Here is a 24,129-nt window from a genome sequence, read left to right as displayed (position 1 = left end):
ACTTTATCACTTACCCATTACACATTTAACGTGTTCTCGATGAAATGAGGGCTTTCAAAGGCAAGGAGAAAGTTGAGGTTGATGAGGATATATTTCTATACAATTTTTTAAAATACTTTTTGTTATATTTTTGGGTTGCAAAGAATAAATGTATAACTAATATGCTAATTCATTAAAAGTGTAAATCCCCTAAATTTCGATCAAGATATTCTTTCATTAAGAATGTCAATCCCCTAAATCTCGATATTTCACGTGGTCCCATAATAAATGTAAAACTAATATGCTAATTCATTGATGAGACTAATGAAAAATATTTGTTAGGAGGCAATGAATGTTATTTGTTAGGTGGTGGGAGAGAGCATTATAAATATGAATCGCGTAGCTATTTCCCAACCAAACCAGACCAAAAAGAAGTCATATGAAAGGTAGGCATCCATGGCAACCACTGGCGTTGGGTTAATGCATTTTATTTGTGTCTGCAGTTTGGTCTTCTTGGGCAACATATGCGCTGGTTATGGGTGTGAGAGTACGTATTGACATTAATTGAGTGATCATCCTTATACACCAACACAATACATATACACTTCTTCTTAACTAATAGGCATATTTGTATGTACCTGTGTATGTATGTGTGTACGTACAGGTGACGATGAAGGCCACACATACAAACGAATTAATACAGGTACGGGTGTGGATGTGAGTTCTCTTCCAACAATTACAGACAAAATTTGCTTCCCAGCATTATGCAATGGGTTCAAACTGATGCCAGTGCCATGCTGGTGTTGTTCGTTTAAGAAAGATAATGGATGTTTTAGAACTTTTAAGCAATGCCAGCATTGCTGTCATGGCAGCAGCAGCTACAGCAACAACATCATTGCTTAGCCATCTTCTCGCGCCTATGCCTATTATGTCACTTTCCTTCCTTCTATAAATAAAGTTTACTTTCTCGTTCATATACATATATATGGCTTCTCTTTCATTCATTTAGTGATTCAAAAGAGTAGGCAACAAGTTCAATGAATCTTGTTCTTGTGGAGTCCTAGAAAATTCCCAAATGAACCTTCTTTATTGAAAATGTTGCCAATTCTTGTTTTGTTTTGTTGTATTCATTTTAGTTTGAAAAAAATGGGCATATCGTAAAAAAATTCAAAATATTTTTATGAATTTATAAATTTATTCAAGTGTTTTAATTTTGTCAATTGTATCAATTAAGTTATATTTTATCTAATATCTAAATTAATCTTGAATGTGTGCGTCACTATTGACATGACAAGTCACCTGTCATAAAAACTATAAGGGGACGTTTGGTACGGGAGAAGTTTTTAAATTCTTAGGATTCATGATTCTTGGGAATACTTTTGGAAATCTTTAATTTCCAGAATTTATGCAATTCTATATTTGGTTAGATTTAAACATTCTCAAAAATGTTGAGTATTCTTTTATGAGAATCTTACATTCCTATGTTTGGTTTAAATGTAATATTTTTGGGAATTCATATTCTTTTTCTAAAATTACCCTTATTTAATTTTTTATTAAAAAATGATAATTTTTGTTTACTATATAAAATATTAGAATCCACAATATCTTTAGAAAGTAAAAAAAAAATCATTTTTTTACACATTATGTATATATATGCATGTGTATATATATATACATAATATATATGTTTGTATAAATATCTACTTTAATATATATAATATTTTATAATAAATAATATAAATATATTATAATATATTTTTATATTTATATATAATATGTTTGTATGGGATTATAAAAGAGTAAGTGGTGTTTTAGTCTTTTTATTTGTTAAAAATATTTCCAAGTCCATGGGAAACTTGGATTTTCAACCCTCCATATAGAAATCTTTTTATGGGAAAGTTGCTTAAAAATAATTTTCGAAAATTCTATTTTTCAGAATTCTTTTTATAAAAAAATTATACCAAATATAGGAATACAGATTCTCAATCTAACATTCTCAGGAATCTTAAAATTTCTATGTACCAAACGCCCTTTAAAAGTAGAATTCACATGTACACATATAAATGAAATCCACATATATAATTTTTTTTTTATATATGTATATGTGGGTTTTACCTATATTTTTTTTATAACAGGTGACGTGCCACGTCAATAATGACACATGTCTCACAAATTAATTTTAAGTGATGGATAAAATTACATCAAATTGAGTCGATGTAAATATAATTATCAAAAAAAATATAAACTCATTGTATCATTATGTTTTTTTTATTTTTTATAAATAATTTTTTTTTAAAAACAACCAAAAAAATGTTTATAGTTTTAAGTTAGTGCATGCCCCAAATCTCACAATAAAATGTCACACTAGAAAATTTAAATAGCTAATAAAAATATACAATTTTTTTATAAAAAAAATATGTACAATTCTCCTCACATATATACGTACGTATGTTTGTATGTATATATACTTGTCTTCTCAGTCTTTTAATTTGTGAAGCGCCAAATAAAGAAAAAATATAAAGAATAAAAAATTAAGTATAAAAAGGATGAGATGATCAACGAGCGGGACTGCGGCGCTCTCGACCTCAGTCTCTGCTTTTTCGGCACTGGCGTGGCGTCAGGGTGGCGGATTTACATGTGAGCCCACAATCAAATTTATATTTATAAAATAATAAAATAAATTTTTAATAATAGGCCAGCCCAACTGGATCTAGCCCATGGTTCAGCCCACCCCCTCTGGCATCAGCAAACCACCCAACCCCTTCTCCCCCTGCCCTTCTGCAAACCCTTCTCGCTCTCGCTCGCTCCGTTCGTCGCCGGTCGCTCGCTCTCGCTCTCGCTCTCGCTTGATCACAATCGAGGCACCACCGCCGCATCACCTCCTTAAGCCACCGCTGCACCACTCACCTCATTGCAAGCACCGAGGACCACAGCCTCCGCCACCTTGATAGGATGGGTATTAATAAAGAGGTGTCGGAAAATTTGAACGAGGTGAACATTCAACTCATTAGTGCCATTTAATTATTCGAACTAGATTGAATATGATATGTAGCCTTAGGGTTTAGGCTTTAATCTGTCTATTTGCTTATATATTTCCAATATTGATTTGTTGTATTCTGCTCTATGTTTCTGTCTAGGACTAATGCAGTTAGCCTAAGGTGGAGGGTTAATTAAACCCTATTCTTTTGGGTTTCAGGTGAGTTGACAGGTTATATTATTATTATGCTAACTGTATACTTCTTATTTTATACTGTTATCTGTTTTAGCCTTTTAGGTGATAGCATGCACACATGTTAACTTACACGTTTACTTAATTGAAAACTTAACTTTTATTGTTCTAAAACTCATCAAAATATTTTTCATCTTACTAGGAAAGATACTCTTGAATTTTCGATTTACTGTTATGATGATGCCCATACTGTTTACTGTTAATTTAGTTCATGATTATAGTTCCATGACTTCTAGGTTATCATTCTAACATATATAGTGGGATAGATTGAATAAAACATTGTCGTCCATAGTATGTTTAGTATGACAGGATACTGTGGGCTTTGGCATGCCATGATACTGCATATGTCAGCAGGGCTCTGCTCAACTTTATATCTCTGGGTGTTTTATGTCATATGTATTATAGTATCTCTGCCATTTAGTTTTGTTATTTTACAGCATGCTGCATTACATGTTTACTTGCTTTGTTCTAATCACTTGTATTAGATTGGCTCTTAGATTATCTCGGGAGGGTTTTCTGCTGTAAATTAGTTTGTTGCATTTAAGCATCACTTGTGTTATTTTAGAAGGCTTGCTTCTAGAAGGGTTAGTTAGTAGTTTTGTCCGTTTAGTTGGTTGTAACTACCGGCTTAGTCTGTTTTCAGATTACCGCCTCTATGGTTTATAAATAGAGGTCGGGAGAGAGGCATTTGAGTGATTCTATTATTCTGTCTTGTATCGAGAAAGAGAGAGGAGTATGCACAAGGTTATACTTGAGAGTAAAGAGGGGATATCTTTGTTATCTTGGATAGGGAAACTCTATTCAGCTCTGGGTATAAGGCTGTGGGAGAGTTTTCGTGCATGTAATCCTCTTGTTCATCGTCCAAGATAGTAGATATGGCGCCTCAAGGCAGTTTGAATGTAGGTCTTCATTAGAAGACTGGACCGGGATAAAATCTGGTGTCTTGTGTGTGTGTGGTTGCTTACTGTTTTCGGTTCTTAATCTTTTGTATTGTGTGTTTCCGGATTTTGTTCTTATCGTGTGAGGTTGTGAGGCTTGTAGCATGAGTGGTTCTTGGTTTGGTAGTCTAAGATTCTAAGTGATAGTGTCATAGAGAGAGTTGTGCGTTTATTACAACATGCTTATTTGAGATACTTGCATTTTTTTTATAGGTGTCAAAAGGGCCGGCCTGGCCCGGCCCGAGTCGGCCCAGCCCACGGGCTTTTTAAACGGGCCGGGCCGGCCCTTTTATTAAAAGGGCCGGGCCGGGCCCGGGCCCTTTTGTCATTGATAGGGCCCGGCCCGGCCCACAGCCCCCCTACAAAGGGGCCGGGCTAGCCCGTGGGCTAGAGGGCCGGGCCGGGGCCGGTGGGCCCGGCCCTTTTTTTTTCTTTTTTTTTAAATAATTTTTTTAAAAATAATACATATAATATATACATATATAAATATCAAAATAATACATATATAAAAATTAATTTGTTTCTTTTTAAAATATTTTCTATCTTAATTCTTAAGTTTTAAATATTATTTCATTATTTTAGATTTCAAAATTTTATATGCCTTATAATTTTTCTTGTGAATTGATATAAAAAATAATGTACATATAAAAAAGGAGAATGTTTATTTATAATTTAAATATATAAAAAATTTAACTTAAAAATTTTAAATAAATTAATTGATGGTTATTATTTATATATATTGCAAAATTAAATTTTTTAATATCCAATATCAATAATTATTAAATAATAACAAAATTAAAAAAAAAATGAGTAAGGGCCTTACTGGCCCATAAGGGCCTCATGGGCCCGACCCATAAGGGCCCAACGGGCCACGGGCCGGGCCGTGGGCCCAATTTCTTTGGCCCGGCCCTTATGAACAGTAACAGGCTGGGCCGGGCAGCCCGCGGGCCGCCCGGCCCTTTTGACACCTCTAATTTTTTTTTTTAATTCTCGGTACTACATAATTGAATTTCAACTACTTAAAAATGGGTTTAGTGTAGAGTTGTACAGATCCATATGCAGTTGAAAGGACATTGTCCCACCATATGTATCTTCTTCCTTCCTATTTTTCAATGTATACTAAAAATAATACTATAATATTTATGTTAACTTAAAATATATAAATCTAGTATTCATGACCTTTTTGGAGCATGTCTTTCTACATTCTCTCCTAGCAACCATAGCATATGTTATACACGCAAGTCTACAAGATTCACCCATGTTATTTAACATTTTCCAAGATGTGTTGCTACCAACATAGCTGGTCCTTAGGTATGGGCTTTTGGTATTACTACTTTCTATTTTCTGTTGTATAGGCACACTTTATAAGGATACACACAAGGCAATCAATTTTCCAAAACAGTTGTATTTATGAATGTATGTATGTCTGTGAGTAATTTGATGGGTGTTCCTCTGTTTTGCATTCTGGGGATCTGGTTATGCGACAAAAAACTTGACTATACTTGGGGTTTAAACTTATTTGAAGTGCTTTGAATTCACTTGCAAGTTGTTGTCTTTTAAGTTAAAGATATTTATAGAACTCAAACATGGGGGAAAGGAAGTTTAGTATGAGTTTATGACAATCAGTCTTCTATTCTTTTGCAGACTAGGAAAGTTTGAATCTTTTCCCTAACTTCCTGGCTCCGCTACTCAACGCCCGCAGCCATATCACTTACGCCTAATGAGGGAGCAGTGTCCTTCAATTCTCATTTTGGCCTTTTAACAAACACTTGGTGGTTGACACACAAAAAGAAAAAAGAAAAAAGAAAAAAGAAAAGGGACTTGGACGGAGCAATAAAGAGAGAGGTGAGTGAAGCAAAACTAGTGGATTGATTACTTGTTGCAACCATACTCTTAGTTAACTGTTTTTTACTCTCTCTCTCTCTTAAGGACTTGGACCGAGAGCTAGAGAGAGAGGTGAGTGAAATGAAACCAGTGGATTTATTATTTGTTGCAACCATACTCCAGTTAATTATCTTTTACACTCTCTCTTTCTCTCGCATTTCGTCTATAGGATGACTTTTGGAGCAATCAAGGTTTTACTTAACTTGAATAAATCAAATGTCGCTTCTGTCAAATGTGCAATTTTTTCAATTCAACATCGTTGTGTGAAGTCCTTTCTTGGCACAATATATTCGGTGTCACAATATCGATCTATGACAACAAGCAAGCGAATCCAAGACCGAAGCAAGAAGAAGAGAGTTCACGATCTTGAAATCGCGACAGAGAAGTGGAAGATTGCCTCAAAAGTGTTGTTTTTATTGGAGATCTTGAAGCAAGAACCTGAACAAATCATACCTATAAGGTCACTTGATCATTATAGGAGGCAAATCAACTTGCCAAAGCCCAATAAGATTTCGGACTTCATTCGAAAATGCCCGAAGTTGTTTGAACTGTACAAGGACCACAAAGGGGTGTTGTGGTGTGGGATGACGAAACAAGCTGAAGAGTTGGTTCAAGAAGAGGAGAGGATCATTGAAACCTACTCGGAGAAGGCAGCCGAGCATGTGGCCAGGTTTTTGATGATGTCTGTTGATAAGCGATTACCGTTGGACAAACTTGCCCATTTCAGAAGAGACTTCGGTTTTCCTATTCATTTTCGGAGAAATTGGATTTATAGGTATCCTCAACACTTTAGGGTGGTTAAGAATGAGGACGATATTGAGTTTTTGGAGCTTGTTTCCTGGAATCCGTCTTGGGCCGTCACTGAATTGGAGAAGAAAGTGATTGGGATGTCAAAGGATCACCAACCCGGATTACTTTCGCTCTCTTTTGCATTGAAATTCCCACCAGATTACAAGAAGGTCTATAGATATGGTGGGAAGATTGACCACTTTCAGAAGCGCACCTATTTGTCTCCTTATGCAGATGCTCGTGGATTGAAAGCCGGGTCGCTAGAATTTGATAAGAGAGCAGTTGCTGTGATGCATGAGTTACTTAGCTTCACTATTGAGAAGAGGTTAGTAACTGATCATTTGACCCATTTTAGGAGGGAGCTTGTGATGCCTCAGAAGTTGATGAGGCTTTTACTAAAACATTTTGGCATATTCTATGTTTCTGAGAGGGGGAAGAGAGCTAGTGTGTTTTTGACTGAAGCATATGAAGGTTCTGAGTTGATTGAGAAACTTCCATATGTCCTTTGGAAGGAGAAGGTCCAAAGCCTTACAGGTTATAGAGGAAGGCAGAAGAAAATTCAAAGTTTTGATGATCTTGAAGAGATGGAGGATCGGGGTTTATTCAAGAGTGAATTTGAAGAAGACATTGTGTATGTGCAATCAGAAAAGGAAGACAACTTGAGCAGTTTAGAGGATTCTTCACTCTTAGATGAATCTGAGATGGGGATTGGAGATATATGCAGTGCATATAAGGATATTGAAACATTGTAAGGTAATATAGCTCTTTACTTCGTTAACATGTTTCTCGCTTTTAGCAACCTTTGCTTTAGTAGTTTCTTTATTTGATGCAACCCAATTATGGCACTTGCCCTAATGTTATGAATGTAACTACTAGCATATTAGGCCTAGTTCAGATGAAAGTGCAGATTTAATTCAGAGAATTTTATTATTATAATTATTATTAGGAGGAGGAAATGAAATCTTGCTTGGTTTTCACTAGGAACTTGAGTAAGGCGTAGATCTTTTCTTTTTCTTTTGGGGGTTTTCTAAAATTTGAAAGTGAGAACTCCTCTCTTTATCTTTTATCTTTATTTGGTGTATCTACTTGAGCCGGATGAAAAGAAACTTTCATGTCCGATACCGAGGACATTTTGGGTAGTTAATAAAAATATTTGTTGAGATGTATTGAATGCTGTTTAGTAGCTTTGTCTGCAAAGGACAAAAAATTTGTTGGTAGTTATAAATGTATTTCTAACTAACTTACACAATCAAAAATCCTTATTTCAGAAATTAAGAAGCCATTATCAAAGTTTATCAATGATGGTCACTACAAGTTCATTGCTTTTCATTGGCATCTTTAGTTTGTTCTTCCTTGGCTTATCTACTGGTCATGAATGTGAGCTCACTTACAAGTCATTTTTCATTGGTCACAGAATTAGATGAATTCAATTACAACTAGAACTTGCAAGGGCATTTTGGACAATTAATGCTAATTTTGATTAGATGCTGGTGCATAGTCTCTATTTGCCCATCTGTAGAGGTGTTTCGTAAAATTTACCCCCCAAAGAAGAGGGGTAAGATGGCATATAAGGAGCAAGCACTGTTACAACTATGGAGCATCTCTGCTTTAGGGACGAATACAAAAATACCCTTTCTAAGGGTAAGACTTGAGCCCAACAGGCTAGATTTAATCAGAAGACCCAATAAGATCAGCCTTCGTATTTTATACTGTTCTGTTTTACGTGATATCATACACACATGTTAACTTACATGTTTACTTAATTATAGATTGAATAAAACATTGTTGTCCTCGTCCATAGTATGTTTAGTATGATGGGATACTGTGGGCTTTGGCATGCCATGATACTGCATATGTCAGCAAGGCTCTGCTCAACTTTCTCTATATCGTTGGGTGTTGTATGTTGTATATATTATAGTATCTCTTGTTTTTGTTTAGTTTTGTTAGTTTACAGTATACTGCATTACATGTTTACTTGCTTGTTTGAGATACTTGCATTATTTTAAAAATGGGTTTAGTTTATAGTTGTGCAGATCCATATGCAGTTGAGAGGACATTGTACCACCATATGTATCTTCTTCCTACCTATTTTTCAATGTATACTAAAAATAATACTATAATATTTATGTTAACTTAAAATATATAATACTAGTATTCATGACTTTTTCGGAGCATGTCTTTCTAGATTCTCTCCTAGGAAGCACATATGTAATACTCGCAAATCTACAAGGTTCACCCATGTTATTTAACATTTTCCAAGATGTGTTGCTACCAGCATGGCTGGTCCTTGGGAATGGACTTTTGGCATTACTACTTTCTATTTTCTGTTGTGTAGGCACATTTTATAAGGATACACAGTTGATTATTCTGTATTTATTACATTATATGGTTTGTGCCCTATTTGTTTTTGGGATAGTACGGTATATTTTTATTTCGTCATTTAGTTATTCAGGTCTTGGTATCAAATTCTAACTCATACGATAGATGGGATTCTCACTTTATTTCCTTGTTTTCTATATGATGATGTGCTCATCACATTACTGTCATATCATGGAGATGATAGATATCTAATTTCTATTATGCATCTCTAGGTTGTGGATTTTTTTTGTTTATTATCTATATATGTGGTTTATTAATTAAAAGTTGTGCCCACCCTATCTTTGGATTAGTGTTAGTCACTAGTTCACCATAAATTGGTTATGATCAAGGTTTTTAAACTTGAGATTTTATAGTGGGATCAAAAGAGGATTCATAAAATTGAATCGTAAACTCAGATCATAAAATTAGAAATAGTTCCCTATTGCCACACGGTTGCTTGGTGCTCGGTGTCGCCGTTGATTCACAGCTCTGGTTGCTCGATGCTGCCGTCAATTCACAAACACAAACTACTAGCTAAGTCGCCGTTGATTCACAAACATGAATCAACGTTTTTGTGCTTGCCCGCTCGGTGTCGCCATTTCTATGCAACACAAATTGATTCACAACTTCGATTGTTCAGTGCTATCGTTGATTCCGCTTAAAGGTATTGCTTTGTGTTCTTTTGCAATTTCTTGGTTTGATTCTTGCCTGCCATAGCTTTGTCTGCTTCTTCTTCATCTTCTTTCATTAATTTAATTATTGTTAGTTTCCTTAATTTGAAAGTGAATTATTGTTGGTTTTCTTAAAAAATTGAATTAGGTTATGACTTCTTTGACTTATGAGAATTTACATTATGTGAACTGATATTCGGAATTTTGATTATGGATGGATGAATGATGATAAATGGACTTAATATTTAGAAATTTCATATTATTTAGTATTTTTAAAATTGATAAATGAATTTATTTTGAAATAGATATATGTATTTCATTCATAATAAGGAATAAGATTGTAATAATCATGTTATTAAGCAATATTAATTCAATTATTGTAAAAGTATGTCATTATAAACATATATTTACATACATAAAGGGTATTTTTAATTGTCTATAAAATCTTACGATTTTACGATAAGAGTTTACGATTTGATTTTATGGACCCTCATTTTATCCCACTGTAAATTCTTGAGTTTAACAACTTTGTTTATGCATATTTATGAATGTATGTATATAGCTTTGAGTATATTTATGAATGTATGTATGTCTGTGAGTAATTTGATGGGTGTTCCTTTGTTGTTGCATTCTTGGGATCTGGTTATGGGACAAAGAACTTGACTATACTTTGGGTTTAAGCTTATTTGAAGTTAATTGTGGTGCATTAAATGAAAGGCGATGGGGGCCCGAGGTCAAAACACCAACTCTTGGTGGATCAATGTAAGAGTTTTTACATTTTCAAAGCATTTTCACAAATAAAAACATGCATAGCGGAAACAAAACAGAATACAATGGACACAAAAACAACCTTGCAAGCCTTGGCATTCATCATCCATATGCATAAAACAAAAAACCATTTTGTTGTCTTGGGAGCATTGGAATGCACTCAATTGGCCTTAATAGAACACATATACACGCGTGGATGATCAATATAGAATAAAAGAACAGCAACACAGAATTGAAATAAAAGAATAAAAATCAAACCACACAAGACACCAAATTTTATCCTAGTTCAGATCATCAAATGATTGATGATCCTACATCCAGCCTTAAAGCCCGAGAACAATCTTCCTTCCAATCTTTAACAAAACAATACAATAGAGCAGTCTCTCACGAGTACAAATTCCATCGAAATTACAAATGCTATCACACTAGACTTTTCTCTCACAATTGCACTTGTTCATTTTTCATGCACTAAGTGACTACCCCAACCCTCTATTTATAAACAATAGGGGCGGACATAACAAGACACTAAACGGACATTACCGTTAGTTCACGCCATTAATTACCGTTAGACAACCTAACTAATTGACTGTCGCTTGGAGCCTTGACTTGACTTCATTGATCCTTCGAGTTTACTCGATGCAAATATAGAACACATTCCATAGGGGGTTTTGCCTTTGCCGGTGTTGATTGTCCAATGAAATGACTCCTAATTGCTGTCGGATTTGCTCCTAGAACGCTAGGTGACCAACCGGTCCAACCCACCTCCTCAAGTGTGGAGGACCTAGTTGGTCTATGTTTGAGATGCCTCGGAACCTTGTACCGGGGCCATGATAGGACCCTCTCGACGAAGGTGAACCAAAGTTGTTCTAGGTTTCTTCTTGGTTGCAAGATGGCTGTCCAACAACTAGATCTAAATGGGGGATGAAAGAGAGGAAGCAAAGCAAGCAACTTGGAGGAAGAACAGAAGCCATGAAGTAGCAAGCTAAGAAGAAGGAAGAAAAGGAGTAGCCGATCAGATGGCCTTCTCAAAACCCTCTCAATTTCTCTTTTGCTTCAATCTGCTTCTTGTGCATGCCTCCTCAATCCCCATTCTCTTATCCTCACATGCATTAGAGCAATTAATGCTCTGATGTGACAAAGCGACCGAGCATTATTGAGGCAAATGGTCGACCACATGGAAAGCATTGGTGGACAACTTTAAGCAGTCAATTGCTCCATGCACCAGCCGGCATCATGATTCCGGTTGACCGCATAAAGCACCTGGTCGACCACCTGAAGCAGTTGATTGCTCCATCCACCAGTTGATCGGCTTTGCCAGCAACGCTCTAGTTTTGTCCAATTGCATTTAGGCCCCGCTATAACTCTTAATAGCCTTTCCACTACCTCTTAATGGAACCAAGGCCCCCGTTAACCCTTAAAGGTGCGCCCTGCTAACTCTTAGCCCATGTCTATAGATCCGTATAACTAACTCTTAGCTGCAACAAGTGCACTAACTCCTAGTGACGAGGAACATGCTAACAACAACGGTTCACTAATCCGATACATTACTTAGTGTGCGTGTGAGTTTCTAGTTTTACAACCATGTAGCAATCGGAGCACGTCAACTCCTTGACGCCGATCGAACTATTCGACCTACTAAGAGGTTCTCTCCAAATCCTTAGAGCATCCTGAAAAATCCTGAGTATCCTTTAGTCAGGATTTATAACGATTCTAATGGCAATGAAGTTTGAACTTTAGATGAACCTATTAATGCTTTTCAATTATCATGCACTAGTCCCTCCACTGACTAACATCCCGACTGAGTGAGAGCCATGGACTGATTAAACTCACAGGACTCGGTAATTATGACAGATCTAGTACAGTGTGATCGATGTAGCATTTTAGAACTCTACCAACATTGGAAACTCTTTCCAATCACGCTCACCTTGGCTAGGGGATTTCCAATCACAACCAACATAGATCACATTGAATGTTCGTCTCCATCCAATGGAGGTAAATGGATCCCACCAACGAGCATTTGCCTCCATGCACCACTGCATAGATACCACACAGAGAGCATTACTTCCTCTTACTCTGGATGGTTCCGTTCAACGGAAAATCCCCGACACTAGTGCACAAAACAACTTTGTTGCCTCTGGTCAAAGGACTAGATACACAATCGAGAACCAGTAACATATCATTAATCCTTTAAGCCATGTGATTTGTTATAGGCGTTACATTCAATGGATGTATAACTAACACCCTCTCACATGTTTACCATATGCGTCTCATGCAATGTGGCATGTGACTCACCACCACATCTCATTGACATCTCATGCTAAATAATGGTAGTAGCCCATGTGCCAGTCCATAATCGATAAATCGTATTCCCCTTATGATAAATCTAAGGGTTGGGAATGTAATATCCCAAGAACCCAAGGTCAGGTCTAAGAAGGGATTCTAGAGAAGCTAGTATATATGTTGAGAATAGTAAGGAAGGAAACAACACCAGCTAGATACTTTTTTGGATGAATGTAGATAAAGAACTCCCGGGTTAAACGTGCTTGAGCTAGGGTAGCTTAAGGATGGGTGACCCCTAGGAAGTTCGCGTAGGCCCATCAGGGTAAGTTGATCTGGTCCTTCCTATCACTCGATGCGGGATGTTACAGGTGGTATCAGAGTTGACTCTTGGAGAAGGCGGTTCGATGAGGGCGGGGAGTGGCGCCGGGGTGCGAGGGCCTGAACAAGGAGCGGCTCTTGGCAGACTTATAAGATGGCAGCCCCCAAAGGGGAGAAGATCTGGTACCAGTTGTAAGGTCACATGACGAGGACGTCATGTGCTCGGGGGGGGGGGGGGGGGGGGGGAGAATGTAATATCCCGAGAGCCTAATGTCAGGTCTAAGAAGGGGCTCTAGAGAAGTTAGTATAGATATCGAGGATAGTAAGGAATGAAACAACATCAACTGGATACCTTTTGGGCTTAATATGGATAAAAAACTCCCAAGTTAAGCGTGTTTGAGCTAGGGTAGCTCAGGATGGGTGACCCCTTGAAAGTTCGCATAGGCCTATCAAGGTAAGTTGATCCGGTCCTTCCTATCGCTCGATGCGTGATGTTGTAAGGAATTTAAGAAATCTTGAACTAAAGACCCTTGTCACATTATTCTTAACTCTTAAGAATATGATCTTTACTAGGAAATCTAGGGACTCATTCATAAAGGTGAGATGGAGAGTATGAATGAAGATATGACCTTTTATTAATATAAAAAATACATCATAAGTGCCAGTCACATATATCTCATGTAGTGTAAAGCGAGAAGCTGAAGAGTTGCTTCAAGAAGAGGAGAGGATCATTGAAACATACTCGGAGAAGGCAGCCGAGCATGTGGCCAGGTTCTTGATGATGTTTGTTGATAAGTGATTACTGTTGGACAAAATTGCCCATTTCAGAAGAGACTTCGGTCTTCCTATTCATTTTCGGAGAAACTGGATTTATTGGTATCCTCAACACTTTAGGGTGGTCAAGAATGAGGATGTTATTGAGTTTTTGGAGCTTGTTTCCTAGAATCCGTCTTGGGCCATCACTAAATTGGAGAAGAAAGTGATTGGGATGTCAAAGGATCACCAACCTAGATTACTTTTGCTCTCTTTTGCATTGAAATTCCCACCAGATTACAAGGTCTATAGATATGGTGGGAATATTGACAACTTTCAAAAGCGCCCCTATTTGTCTCCTTATGCAGATGCTCGTGGACTGAAAGCCTGGTCGCGAGAATTTAATAAGAGAGCAGTTGCTGTGATGCATGAGTTACTTAGCTTCACTATTGAGAAGAGGTTAGTAACTGATCATTTGACCCATTTTAGGAGGGAGCTTGTGATGCCTCAGAAGTTGATGAGGCTTTTACTAAAACATTTTTGGCATATTCTATGTTTCTGAGAGGGGGAAGAGAGCTAGTGTGTTTTTGACTGAAGCATATGAAGGTTCTGAGTTGATTGAGAAACTTCCATATGTCCTTTGGAAGGAGAAGGTCCAAAGCCTTACAGGTTATAGAGGAAGGCAGAAGAAAATCCAAAGTTTTGATGATCTTGAAGAGATGGAGGATCGGGGTTTATTCAAGAGTGAATTTGAGGAAGACATTGTGTATGTGCAATCAGAAAAGGAAGACAACATGAGCAGTTTAGAGGATTCTTCACTCTTAGAGGAATTTGAGATGGGGATTGGAGATATATGCAGTGCATATAAGGATATTGAAACATTGTAAGGTGATATAGCTCTTTACTTCGTTAACATGTTTCTCGCTTTTAGCAACCTTTGCTATAGTAGTTTCTTTTTTTGATGCAACCCAAATATGGCACTTGTCCTAATGTTATGAATGTAAGTACTAGCATATTAGGACTAGGTTGGATGAAAGTGCAGATTTAATTCAGAGAATTTTATTATTATTATTATTATTATTATTATTATTATTTTGGATTGTAATAGATTTGGAAAATCAAGCTGAGAGAAATGTGAAACCATCTAGTACTCTACATAGTCACATCTCCATGTTTTCCTCCCATTTTGGAAACCTTCTAGAACCATATATTTCCAATAGCTCCTAAGAAATGATTGGCCTTTCATGCAAATGCCAAGCGAATACAATAATTTCCAAAACCAAAGGCTTTTGACACTTACACTGAACTTGTTTCTATGCCTCTCTGTTTTGTCCATTGCAAACCTTGCTAGAAACTAAACTGCTGTTAATTGCGTTGTGGTGCAAATTATATGTAGCTTCATCTGAAAAATAGAAGCAGGGTTGTCTCTTGAGTCACAATTCGTTCTATGAGGATTTCCTCTTCAAATTTTTCTGAGAAGTCTTTGCTATTTTATGTGGTTCAACATTTGATGTAGTGAATGTGAATGTTTAAAATGTAGAAACAGAGTCAATAACTTCTTCGTGTTTGGGTAGATTGGGGAATCCAAATAATTAGAATCATGCCTGAGTGTAATAGTTAATGAAAGCTTATGGAGACTGAGTTGATAATGACTCCTCTAGATGGTTAGATGACATAATCTAGCAACTGATTAAAATGTTACACGTGAGCTGAAAGCAAACTGTCTATTGAGTGGATATGTTTGCTTCTGGGGCATCGGTATGTAAATCCTTGTTGGATGTTGGCTTTTAAGTGGCCTGTTCTTGTTTTCACGTTGTTATTACTTCATCGTTCATAGAGATAAATCTTATTCAGTCTGCACCATAAAGGCAGAGTAGAGAAGAAAATTAATTCTTCCTTTCCAGTTTGAATAAACAGGTTACCTGTTAATTCCAATCACCTCATACTGATTCTTTTATTTTATTTTACATTGCATGCAAGTGTGTTCATTTGTTCCTTCAATAATTGATCTAGATGGCTTTAAATGCCCTTAAATGTGAGCTGACCCTATATCATGTGGCATGTGAAGGTGAATTCAGTTGAAAATAGAATTTTCCTAGTTTAGATTTGCCATAATATGTGATTGTAAATTTATTTGAAAATGAATTTGCATAGGAAAAAGAGTATAAAAAGATGGAGAGAATGTCAGTTGTTAAGATCAAATTGTCTCTCTAAAGGAAGGTGTGTGCTCATCAAATATTATGAAAACACATATCACTTCACTTGTGATTATTGTTGTTGTAACTAGTATATTGTTTTTTCGGGCAATTTAACATGAACTGGTTACAATATCTAGAGTTGTATTTCTTTAATTTATCACATACATCATAATTTGGCCTTGCTTTATAGTTGGTGTTTGTGCTTGGCAAGTGGAGGATCTGGGAAAGAGATGGTTAGAAGTATGCAGCGATATTATTTTCTATTCTAACAGTCTGGATTAGGAAACTTGTGAATCTTTGGTCCTAGATAGGATGGTAAAAGGTCCCAGTCAATTGGGGTCCTTACTTGACTCGATAATATGGGGTGGTCTCTAATCAGGAATAGTCAAGATTGGGGTTAAGAAGGCATTGTTTCAAGCATTGATATTGACATTAGGGAATGCTTCCACATTCATGTGGGGCATTCATCCTAATACATCCTATTATTAACTTCTTTAAAATCAAACACTTTGGACATTTTGGGGTACTTGTGTGCATAATATGGAAGAACATGCGTATCTATTACTTAAATAAATTAGGTTTCTCACAAGTTTAGAAAAATAACTTCAAAATCAATTGTAAAATAGAAAAGATCAAGTTCTTATATCAATTAGCATCCTAAATTTTTAGCTTCAGAATTTTGGAGCCAAAAACTTTTGATTTGTTTTCGAATATAAATTGTAAAAACTGCTATTAGGTATATTTGTTGAAACTTCCTTTTCTGATTCTTTACACTTAATGGAAAATGAATTTCTTTTATTGTGTCCTTGTCATGTCATGTTCTAGTATTTTTGAGAAGTGTTGGGCCAAGATGCTGGTTTCCTGTATGATTATGTCTGTTTCTGTACCCGTATGGTTGAGATTGCCATTGTGGTAGAGAAATCAATATCATACCCATTTAAATCAATGTTATAAATTTCTGTATGAACAGAGAGAATGCAGTGCACCTCTGAGTTTAGCTTAATCCTCGGTGGTGGTCAAATCAGCGCCGCGCCCCCCCCCCCCCCCCCCCCCCCCCAACCTTGACTTTGAGCTCAGCAAGTTGTCTAACGAGGCAATGAGTCCTTTATGGGGTTGAGACTGAAATATTGTTGGTTATGGCGGATGAAGACAGTTGAGGTGGGAGTTTAGGGATATGATTTTTGGTAAAGCTCTTCTTGCAGTTTCTGAAATTGCTATGGTGGGGCTTGTTGAAGAATACGACATAAGAGATTTAGGAGCAGGTTGAGAAAGAGAGTGTGAGGTGAGGTAGAGAGTGGAGGATGGCTTGCCAGTTCAAGAATTGAGGAGAGAAGGGATTGTGTCTTCTCGGCCATGATGAAATAGGGCATCATATGGGTTTAAACATTTCTACCCATAGATGACTCGAAGGGTGAAGGACAGAGAGGCTATTTTGTTGATTCAAGCTCATGTTAATGGCAATTAGTTACAGCTTTAAATAAGTAGAATTGAAAGAGGATGAATTCCAAGATAGAAAGGGAAGAGACTTTCTAGAATTGGCATATTAAATGCTACAGAAGAAGGTGTTATGGACAATTGCATGCTCATAAAGAGCCCAATTTCTTATATTTGTTTTTTTGATTGTCTTGATGGAGTATGATGATGGCTGTTGCGAGTCAGGCTTCCAGGTTGTATTATTGTTAGGAACCTAGGGGTATAAGGGACAAATGGGGCTATAACTAACAAAGGGTTGTGTTGTAAGCGGTTAGGAGTTAGCTGAATGATTGTTAGGGAGTTAAGAGAGAGCCTATAAGAAGGCTTGTGTAATAGCTGAAGGGATTATGGAATATTAAATGAATGTTTTCCATATTCTCTCTCTTGTCTATCTTTCTCCAATTCTCCATACATCTCTCTCTCTCTCGTTCTCCCTCATTCTATTCCATTTCCCTCCCCATTCTATTCTTCTTCTTCTAAATTCCTATTCAAACCCTAGAAAACCCTAGGGTCTTAACAATTATGATGTGTTAAAGACAGGTAGGGGGACTGGAGATGGTGAGAATGAATTGGGCCAAGTCACAGCCGAGATACATAATATGCTTTAATCAGATCAGCCAGGGTAAGGATCCTCAACCCTTTTTGATCCACTGCCATGCCTATTTTTATATGGCCACAGATAAAACAATCTAATATCACTGCTTGAGATGCTGAAGATATGAAATGAATAATCGAGCAAGTTTTAGAACAAAAGAAATTGGCAACTGTAGTAGAAGACTCGGACGAAATGAAAACCTCCTACAACATAGAAATTAGGGAAAAATTGATTCCTTTGAAATTCAAAAATGCCTCAGATTAAATCGTACTCTATCAAGATAGTGAAGATAGATTCCCACGATCAAATACAAAATTATGAGTCTATCATGTTGTTACACGGTTGGGAAGATACTATTATGTATTGGGTTTTCTAACTTTAACAGATCATGCTCGAATTTGGTTTAAGGGTTTATTTTTTCCTTCAAACAATTGAAGAAAGAATTTATAAAATAAAATTTTAACGCAAAAAATGTGAATGATTCGAAATTAGAAATGCAGAAAGTCTGAAAATGATTTAGAATTAGAAATATAAAAAGTGTGAAAATAATTTGAAATTAAAAGTATAATAACTGTGAGAATGATCTGGAATTAAAAATACAAAAAGAGTGAGAATAATGTAGCATTGGAAATGCAAAAATTAGGAGAATGATGAAAGAAAAATTTAATATTAGAAACACAAAATACAAGAGACCAAATTAAAAAATCAAACATGTAAAAATGTAAATACGATCTAGGATAACTCAAAATAAAAAAGGATAAATGAAAAATTGGGAGAATGTCTATTATTTTGTAAGAGCTTTCTCTCCTTAGCTAAAGCTTCTTTCCTCTCTATTATTCTCTTCCCACTTGAATCTCACACAATCTCTTTAGTCACTAAGGATCCAAAGCCACCCACCCATTCTCCCTCTCTTACATAGAGGCAAAGGTTGCTACCCCACCCCAATATTCCTCTACTCACAAATGGAGTAGTCAATTCAAAATGTTTATCAAATAACACTTTTATTTTAGTATAAGGAAACCCAATTTCATAATTTTAGTGTCTTTAAGATGTATCACTAAGAATAATGGATTAAATGGCAACTTTTATAGAGGAAGCAAAGGGGCAATCCCATGGTGAGACTACAAGGGGGACCATTTCTCCTTTGTTTGTGATGATTTTTATATAGTAAAGTAAAAACCAGAGCGCAGCCTAACATGTGGGTGCAATCACATTACTTCTTTTTGTTTTTACCAAATTTCTTAGCTCAAGTACACTACTTTTCAATTTCTGTATGCATGCTTCTATGTCTTACATATTCAACTACTACCTAATCAAATATACATCATTATATTCAATATTAACTAATATAATTTCACACTTTTTTATTAAATCAAATAAATCTTCAAGTCCCACCATAACGTGTACTAATATTTGATTATTAATTAACTTATCTCGAGACCAAGCTTTACAACTTTACTTAGAAAATAATTTTAAAAAAATTATTTGCCACATTATTTTTCCAAACCACTTAATTATCAAATTTTTGAATAATAATACTAATATTTTTAATTTTTTAAATAATCGTCAATTAAGCTCATTTTTAATGAGTTTTCTTTGAAAGCTTTTGACAAAATTGTATCACTACACTAGCACCATGAATTTTCAAAAATTGGGATGCTTCGAAGTCCTAAAAAGGTTTAGGTATGCCACTAGCATCAAAATTTTTAATTTATTCATCCATCAAGCTTATTTCAATGATTTTTCTCACAATAACATTCTACAGTTTTGTAAAGGTCTGGGGTGTTACATTCACATCCTTTCAAAAGAATTTTATACTCAAAATTCAGTATTTGTTAATTAGTGAGATATTTTTTTTAAAAAAATTAATACTGCATTCTCTTTTCGTTTTAATTTTTAATTTTTAATTTTAAATTTTGAATTCATTTTTAATTTTTTATTTTGAAAGTGTTTTTAAAAAATTAAAAAGGCGTTTTCTTTGTCATTTTAAAAAAATATTTCTCAAATCAGAAATTTAAAAATTGTTTTCTTTTTAAAATTTTGAGAATAATTTTTTAATAATATTTTATTTAATAAATTAAAATTAGTTAATGTTAATATATTATTAAAATATATATATATATTTTAAAGTTAGTGAATCTTGTAATATTTTTTTTTGTTATAAGAATAAAATATGAATAAATAAATAAATTATCTTGACAAAAAAAATAAAAAACATAAAAATAAAAATTAAAAACTTAGACTGATAAATACATAATGTAATTGTGAATGATAAGGTTACATCAAATAATTCAATAACAAGTAAAATTCGATTACAAGCCTCTATACAAATATTAGAAACGAACATAGTTTAAAAATTAATAAAATAAAATAAAATAAAATGCCAACCAACAACCAACCACAATCGCGGATGACCACCTTTTACCACAATTGCTGAATCTCAATACAAATATTATACACACACACACCCACACCCAGTAAAGGGCAGTCGATGGTGGATTTGGTGATGTAAGGAGACGACGGTGATGGCGGTGGCGGGCGTGATTAACGGTCGAGAAAGAAGAGAGAAGAAAGAGAAAAGAAGAGAGGAAGAAAGAGTTAGGCAAGTGGGTTCTCGTGTTTTGCGTTTTGGAAGTAAGGGTTTGTTTTGGCTGAAAATAACCAAAACGAAAATATAGCGTTTTGAGTTTTGTGTGTAAAATTTTTGTGGGTTTTGAAAAATGCATTTTTAAAAATAACAATGAGAATGTATTTTTATTGTTTTAGAAAATTAAAACTAAAAATAGACTAAAAACAATAAAGAGAATGTAGCTTAACATTCTAAAATTTGAAAGAATTTTGAAGTGTTACATTATTATCTATCTAGACATGGACTAGAGGAACCATGCAAGGTTCAAGACTTATGGATTTCAACAAGAGGTACCTTAGATATAACAACTTGGTAAGGTTATTTATATTCTCCATTAATATTTGATAATACCCACCAATATTTCAAGAATGTCGTATGAATTGTGTTTCCATAGCATGCTTTTCTAATAGTACGAGAAGAGTATTTTTTTTAATCTTATAGAGAGTCCTTAGACTTATTTAGTTAAAAAAAAAAGAGAGAAAAATAAAGAAAGTCTCCCTCCCCTGCTCTCCATAAAAAAAAATTGGATAATTTCTAAACTTACTCTCTATCTTTCTTAAGAAACGAAGATATTATTCACGAGTAAATAATAGACATTATTTAGATTTACCCATCTAATTATCCATACTTTATTCTCTTTAGAAAAAAAAATCACATTCGGAGTTTTTTTTCAAGATTATTGAATTCTAATAATAATGAGGTCAAATCTGAAAATCAAAACACAATTCAACATATTCTAAAAGGAGATTTTAAAAGTATAATATACACATGATCTGCAATATTCTCAAAATATTCTAAAAGGGGTATTAAATACTATTTAGTAGCTTGATCGAGAAAGAATAAAATATTTGCTGATGGTTTTGAATGTATTTAAAATCATTTCCTAATAATTTACATGGTGTTTGAAATACACCAACTGGTTAACATATTTCCTTTCTCTTCTTTCTCGGATCTCTATAAAAGCCCTATTTCTAAAGCAAAGAAGACATATCAAAGCCTGTTAGTGTCAACTACTATTGGTTCAATGCATTGGTTTGGCATCTTCAGTCTGCTTTTCCTTTGCCTGCTTGCTGGTCATGAATGTGAGTATCAATCTTATTTGAGTTTGTATTTTTATCTCTATACATACATATGTGTTTATTTTCTTATTTATATTCAGGCATTAGGGATCGTGTTACTGCAAGTGTTGGTGACATGAGAAAGTTAGGAGACAATACAGGTGAAAATAAACATATATTGTGAATGCTAGCTATTTACAAATATCAAGTAATTAATTAAAAAAAGCTCATAAATAATCAATTTGATATATTTGTATGTGTTTGTTTGTGTTGTAAATAAGCAGCAAATGCAAATGCAAATGAGAATGAGAACGTGGAAGAAGGCAAGCCTAGCGAAGTGAGTGCAAATAAATTTTGCTTTCCCTCTCTTTGTACAGGATTTAAACCATGTTGGTGCTGCAGCTTGAAACCAGCGAGTCGTTGTTATTTTTCTAAGAAATCTTGTAATGATAAATGTTAGATGAAGTGATTAAAATGTTGAATGCCCTGGATATGTGAAGAAAATGTTTATTATTTCCAGTTACTATTTATTTAATCACGATGGAGATTAATGCTAATTTTGATTAGATGTTGGTGCATGGTCTCTATTTGCCCATCTATAGAGGTGTCTTGTAAAATTTACCCCCCCCAAAAAAGAAGGTTAATATGATGGCATATAAGGAGCAAGCACTCTTACAACTATGGGGCATTTCTCTTTCAGGGACGAATGCAAAAATACCCTTTCTATGGGCAAGACTTAAGTTCAGCAGTACCTAATAGTATTAGATTTAAAGAGTTGATCCTATTCGAAACAAGCTCAAAGCCCCACACAAAACCATCCAAGCAAGTAATACGATTTGGGTCCAAGCCCACGCCACATTGCATAGCTAGTTCGCGAAGTTAATCTAAGAAATCAAATTCGACTATCTACGTGGCATAATCTTGACTTTCATTAGCCTTTAAGTCTATTTAAATACATAATTTTTTAGGAATTATGTATAACAATTACGCAATCGAGCCCTGCTCTTATTTAATTGCTCAAAGTCTATTTAAATACATGAATTGTGTTTCTATAACATGCTTTTCCAATTGTACGAAAAGAGTATTATTTTTAATGTTATAGAAAGTTTTTAGACTTATTTAGCAAAAATCATATTTGGTGTTTTTTCTCTAAATTATTCAGGCTGAGTCGAATTCTAATAACGAGCTCAAATCTAAAAATCAAAACACACTTTTAACACATGAAAATTTATGATATTACGGAACAAATATGAAAGATTATAAAATATAATATACACAAGATCTACAAGATATAGAAAATTTGAGAATAATATTCAATATTCTAAAAGGGGTATTAAATACTATTCAGTAGCTTGATCTAGAAAGAATAAAATATTTGTTGATGGTTTTGAATGTAATTGAAATTGTTTCCTAATAATTTACAAGGGGTTTGAAATACACCAACTCGTATAAGATATTTCATTTCTTTTCTTTCTCCAATGTCTATAAAAGCCCTATTTCTAAAGCAAAGAAGACATGAAGCCTATTAGTGTCAACAACTATTAGCTAATGCATTGGTTTGGCATCTTCAGCTTGCTTTTCCTTTGCTTACTTCTTGCTGGCCATGAATGTGAGTCTTAATCTTACTTGAATTTGTATCTTTATCTATACATGTGTGTTTATTTTTTGATTTATTTTTCTAGTTACTGCAATTGTTGGCGACATGACAAAGTTAGGAGATAATAGAGGTAAAAATACATATATATTGTGAATGCTAGCTATTTCCAAATATTAAGTAATTAATTAAAAAGGGTCAATGTTACTAAGTTAGTTGAGACTCTCTCTAGAAATCATGCGATTATTCTATTTTGGGTCTTTCCATGTGGTTCCGGTCGCCTTCTCCAGCGAGCTTGACTTCTCGTACAACTCTCTTGCTCATCCATAGTGTGGGTCGAGCTTGAGCTTGTAGAACAACAGTGGATGTCCCGAAAGAGGTTATTCGAAAGAGGTTATTCCTTATGCTCTTCCGTCGACTAATGTTTCACAATGGGGCCCTTTACATTTGAAAATAAAATTACATGTAACGAATACAAATAAATTTTTTTTACTATATAAAAACATTCAAAATTACCACAATAATAGTTTAAAATTCATAATATTTCACTTTAAATTTACTCTTCTAGCATTTTTAGATGAAAAATCAACAATTAAACTATTACAATCAATTTGT

General features: G+C 34.9%; 1 protein-coding gene and 1 pseudogene across 7 annotated transcripts; both read left to right on the top strand.

The window, feature by feature from the left end:
- The first annotated feature begins 2,695 nt into the window (after positions 1-2,695).
- Positions 2,696-22,330, top strand: LOC127792084 (protein WHAT'S THIS FACTOR 1 homolog, chloroplastic-like). 7 transcript variants are annotated; one of them, XR_008021066.1, is made up of 6 exons: positions 2,696-2,970; positions 3,117-3,175; positions 5,791-7,572; positions 21,826-21,944; positions 22,022-22,081; positions 22,205-22,330. XR_008021066.1 is itself a non-coding variant. In XM_052322424.1 (5 exons), exon 5 carries the CDS (start codon positions 6,201-6,203, stop codon positions 7,569-7,571), a length of 1,371 nt encoding a protein of 456 aa, XP_052178384.1. In that variant the 5' UTR covers positions 2,696-2,970; positions 3,117-3,175; positions 5,791-5,991; positions 6,076-6,102; position 6,200; the 3' UTR covers positions 7,572-7,985. The 7 variants fall into 7 exon arrangements, 5 of the variants coding, with proteins under 5 accessions (XP_052178384.1, XP_052178382.1, XP_052178381.1 ...); XR_008021067.1 differs by lacking the exon at positions 21,826-21,944 and having other exon boundaries at positions 22,211-22,292; XM_052322424.1 differs by lacking the exons at positions 21,826-21,944; positions 22,022-22,081; positions 22,205-22,330 and having other exon boundaries at positions 5,791-5,991; positions 6,076-6,102; positions 6,200-7,985.
- Positions 12,603-22,288, top strand: LOC127792245 (protein WHAT'S THIS FACTOR 1 homolog, chloroplastic-like; annotated as a pseudogene).
- Positions 22,331-24,129: the final 1,799 nt, after the last annotated feature.

The sequence above is a fragment of the Diospyros lotus genome, chromosome 15 (genome assembly GCF_014633365.1).
Source record: "Diospyros lotus cultivar Yz01 chromosome 15, ASM1463336v1, whole genome shotgun sequence".
Taxonomy (NCBI): domain Eukaryota; kingdom Viridiplantae; phylum Streptophyta; class Magnoliopsida; order Ericales; family Ebenaceae; genus Diospyros; species Diospyros lotus.
Note: the sequence above shows the minus strand (reverse complement) of the source record. Positions and strands in the feature narration are given on the sequence as shown.

Bases quoted from the DNA above. Each gene is read 5' to 3' on its own strand.
- LOC127792084 (XM_052322422.1), top strand. From the start codon at position 6,201: ATGACTTTTGGAGCAATCAAGGTTTTACTTAACTTGAATAAATCAAAT.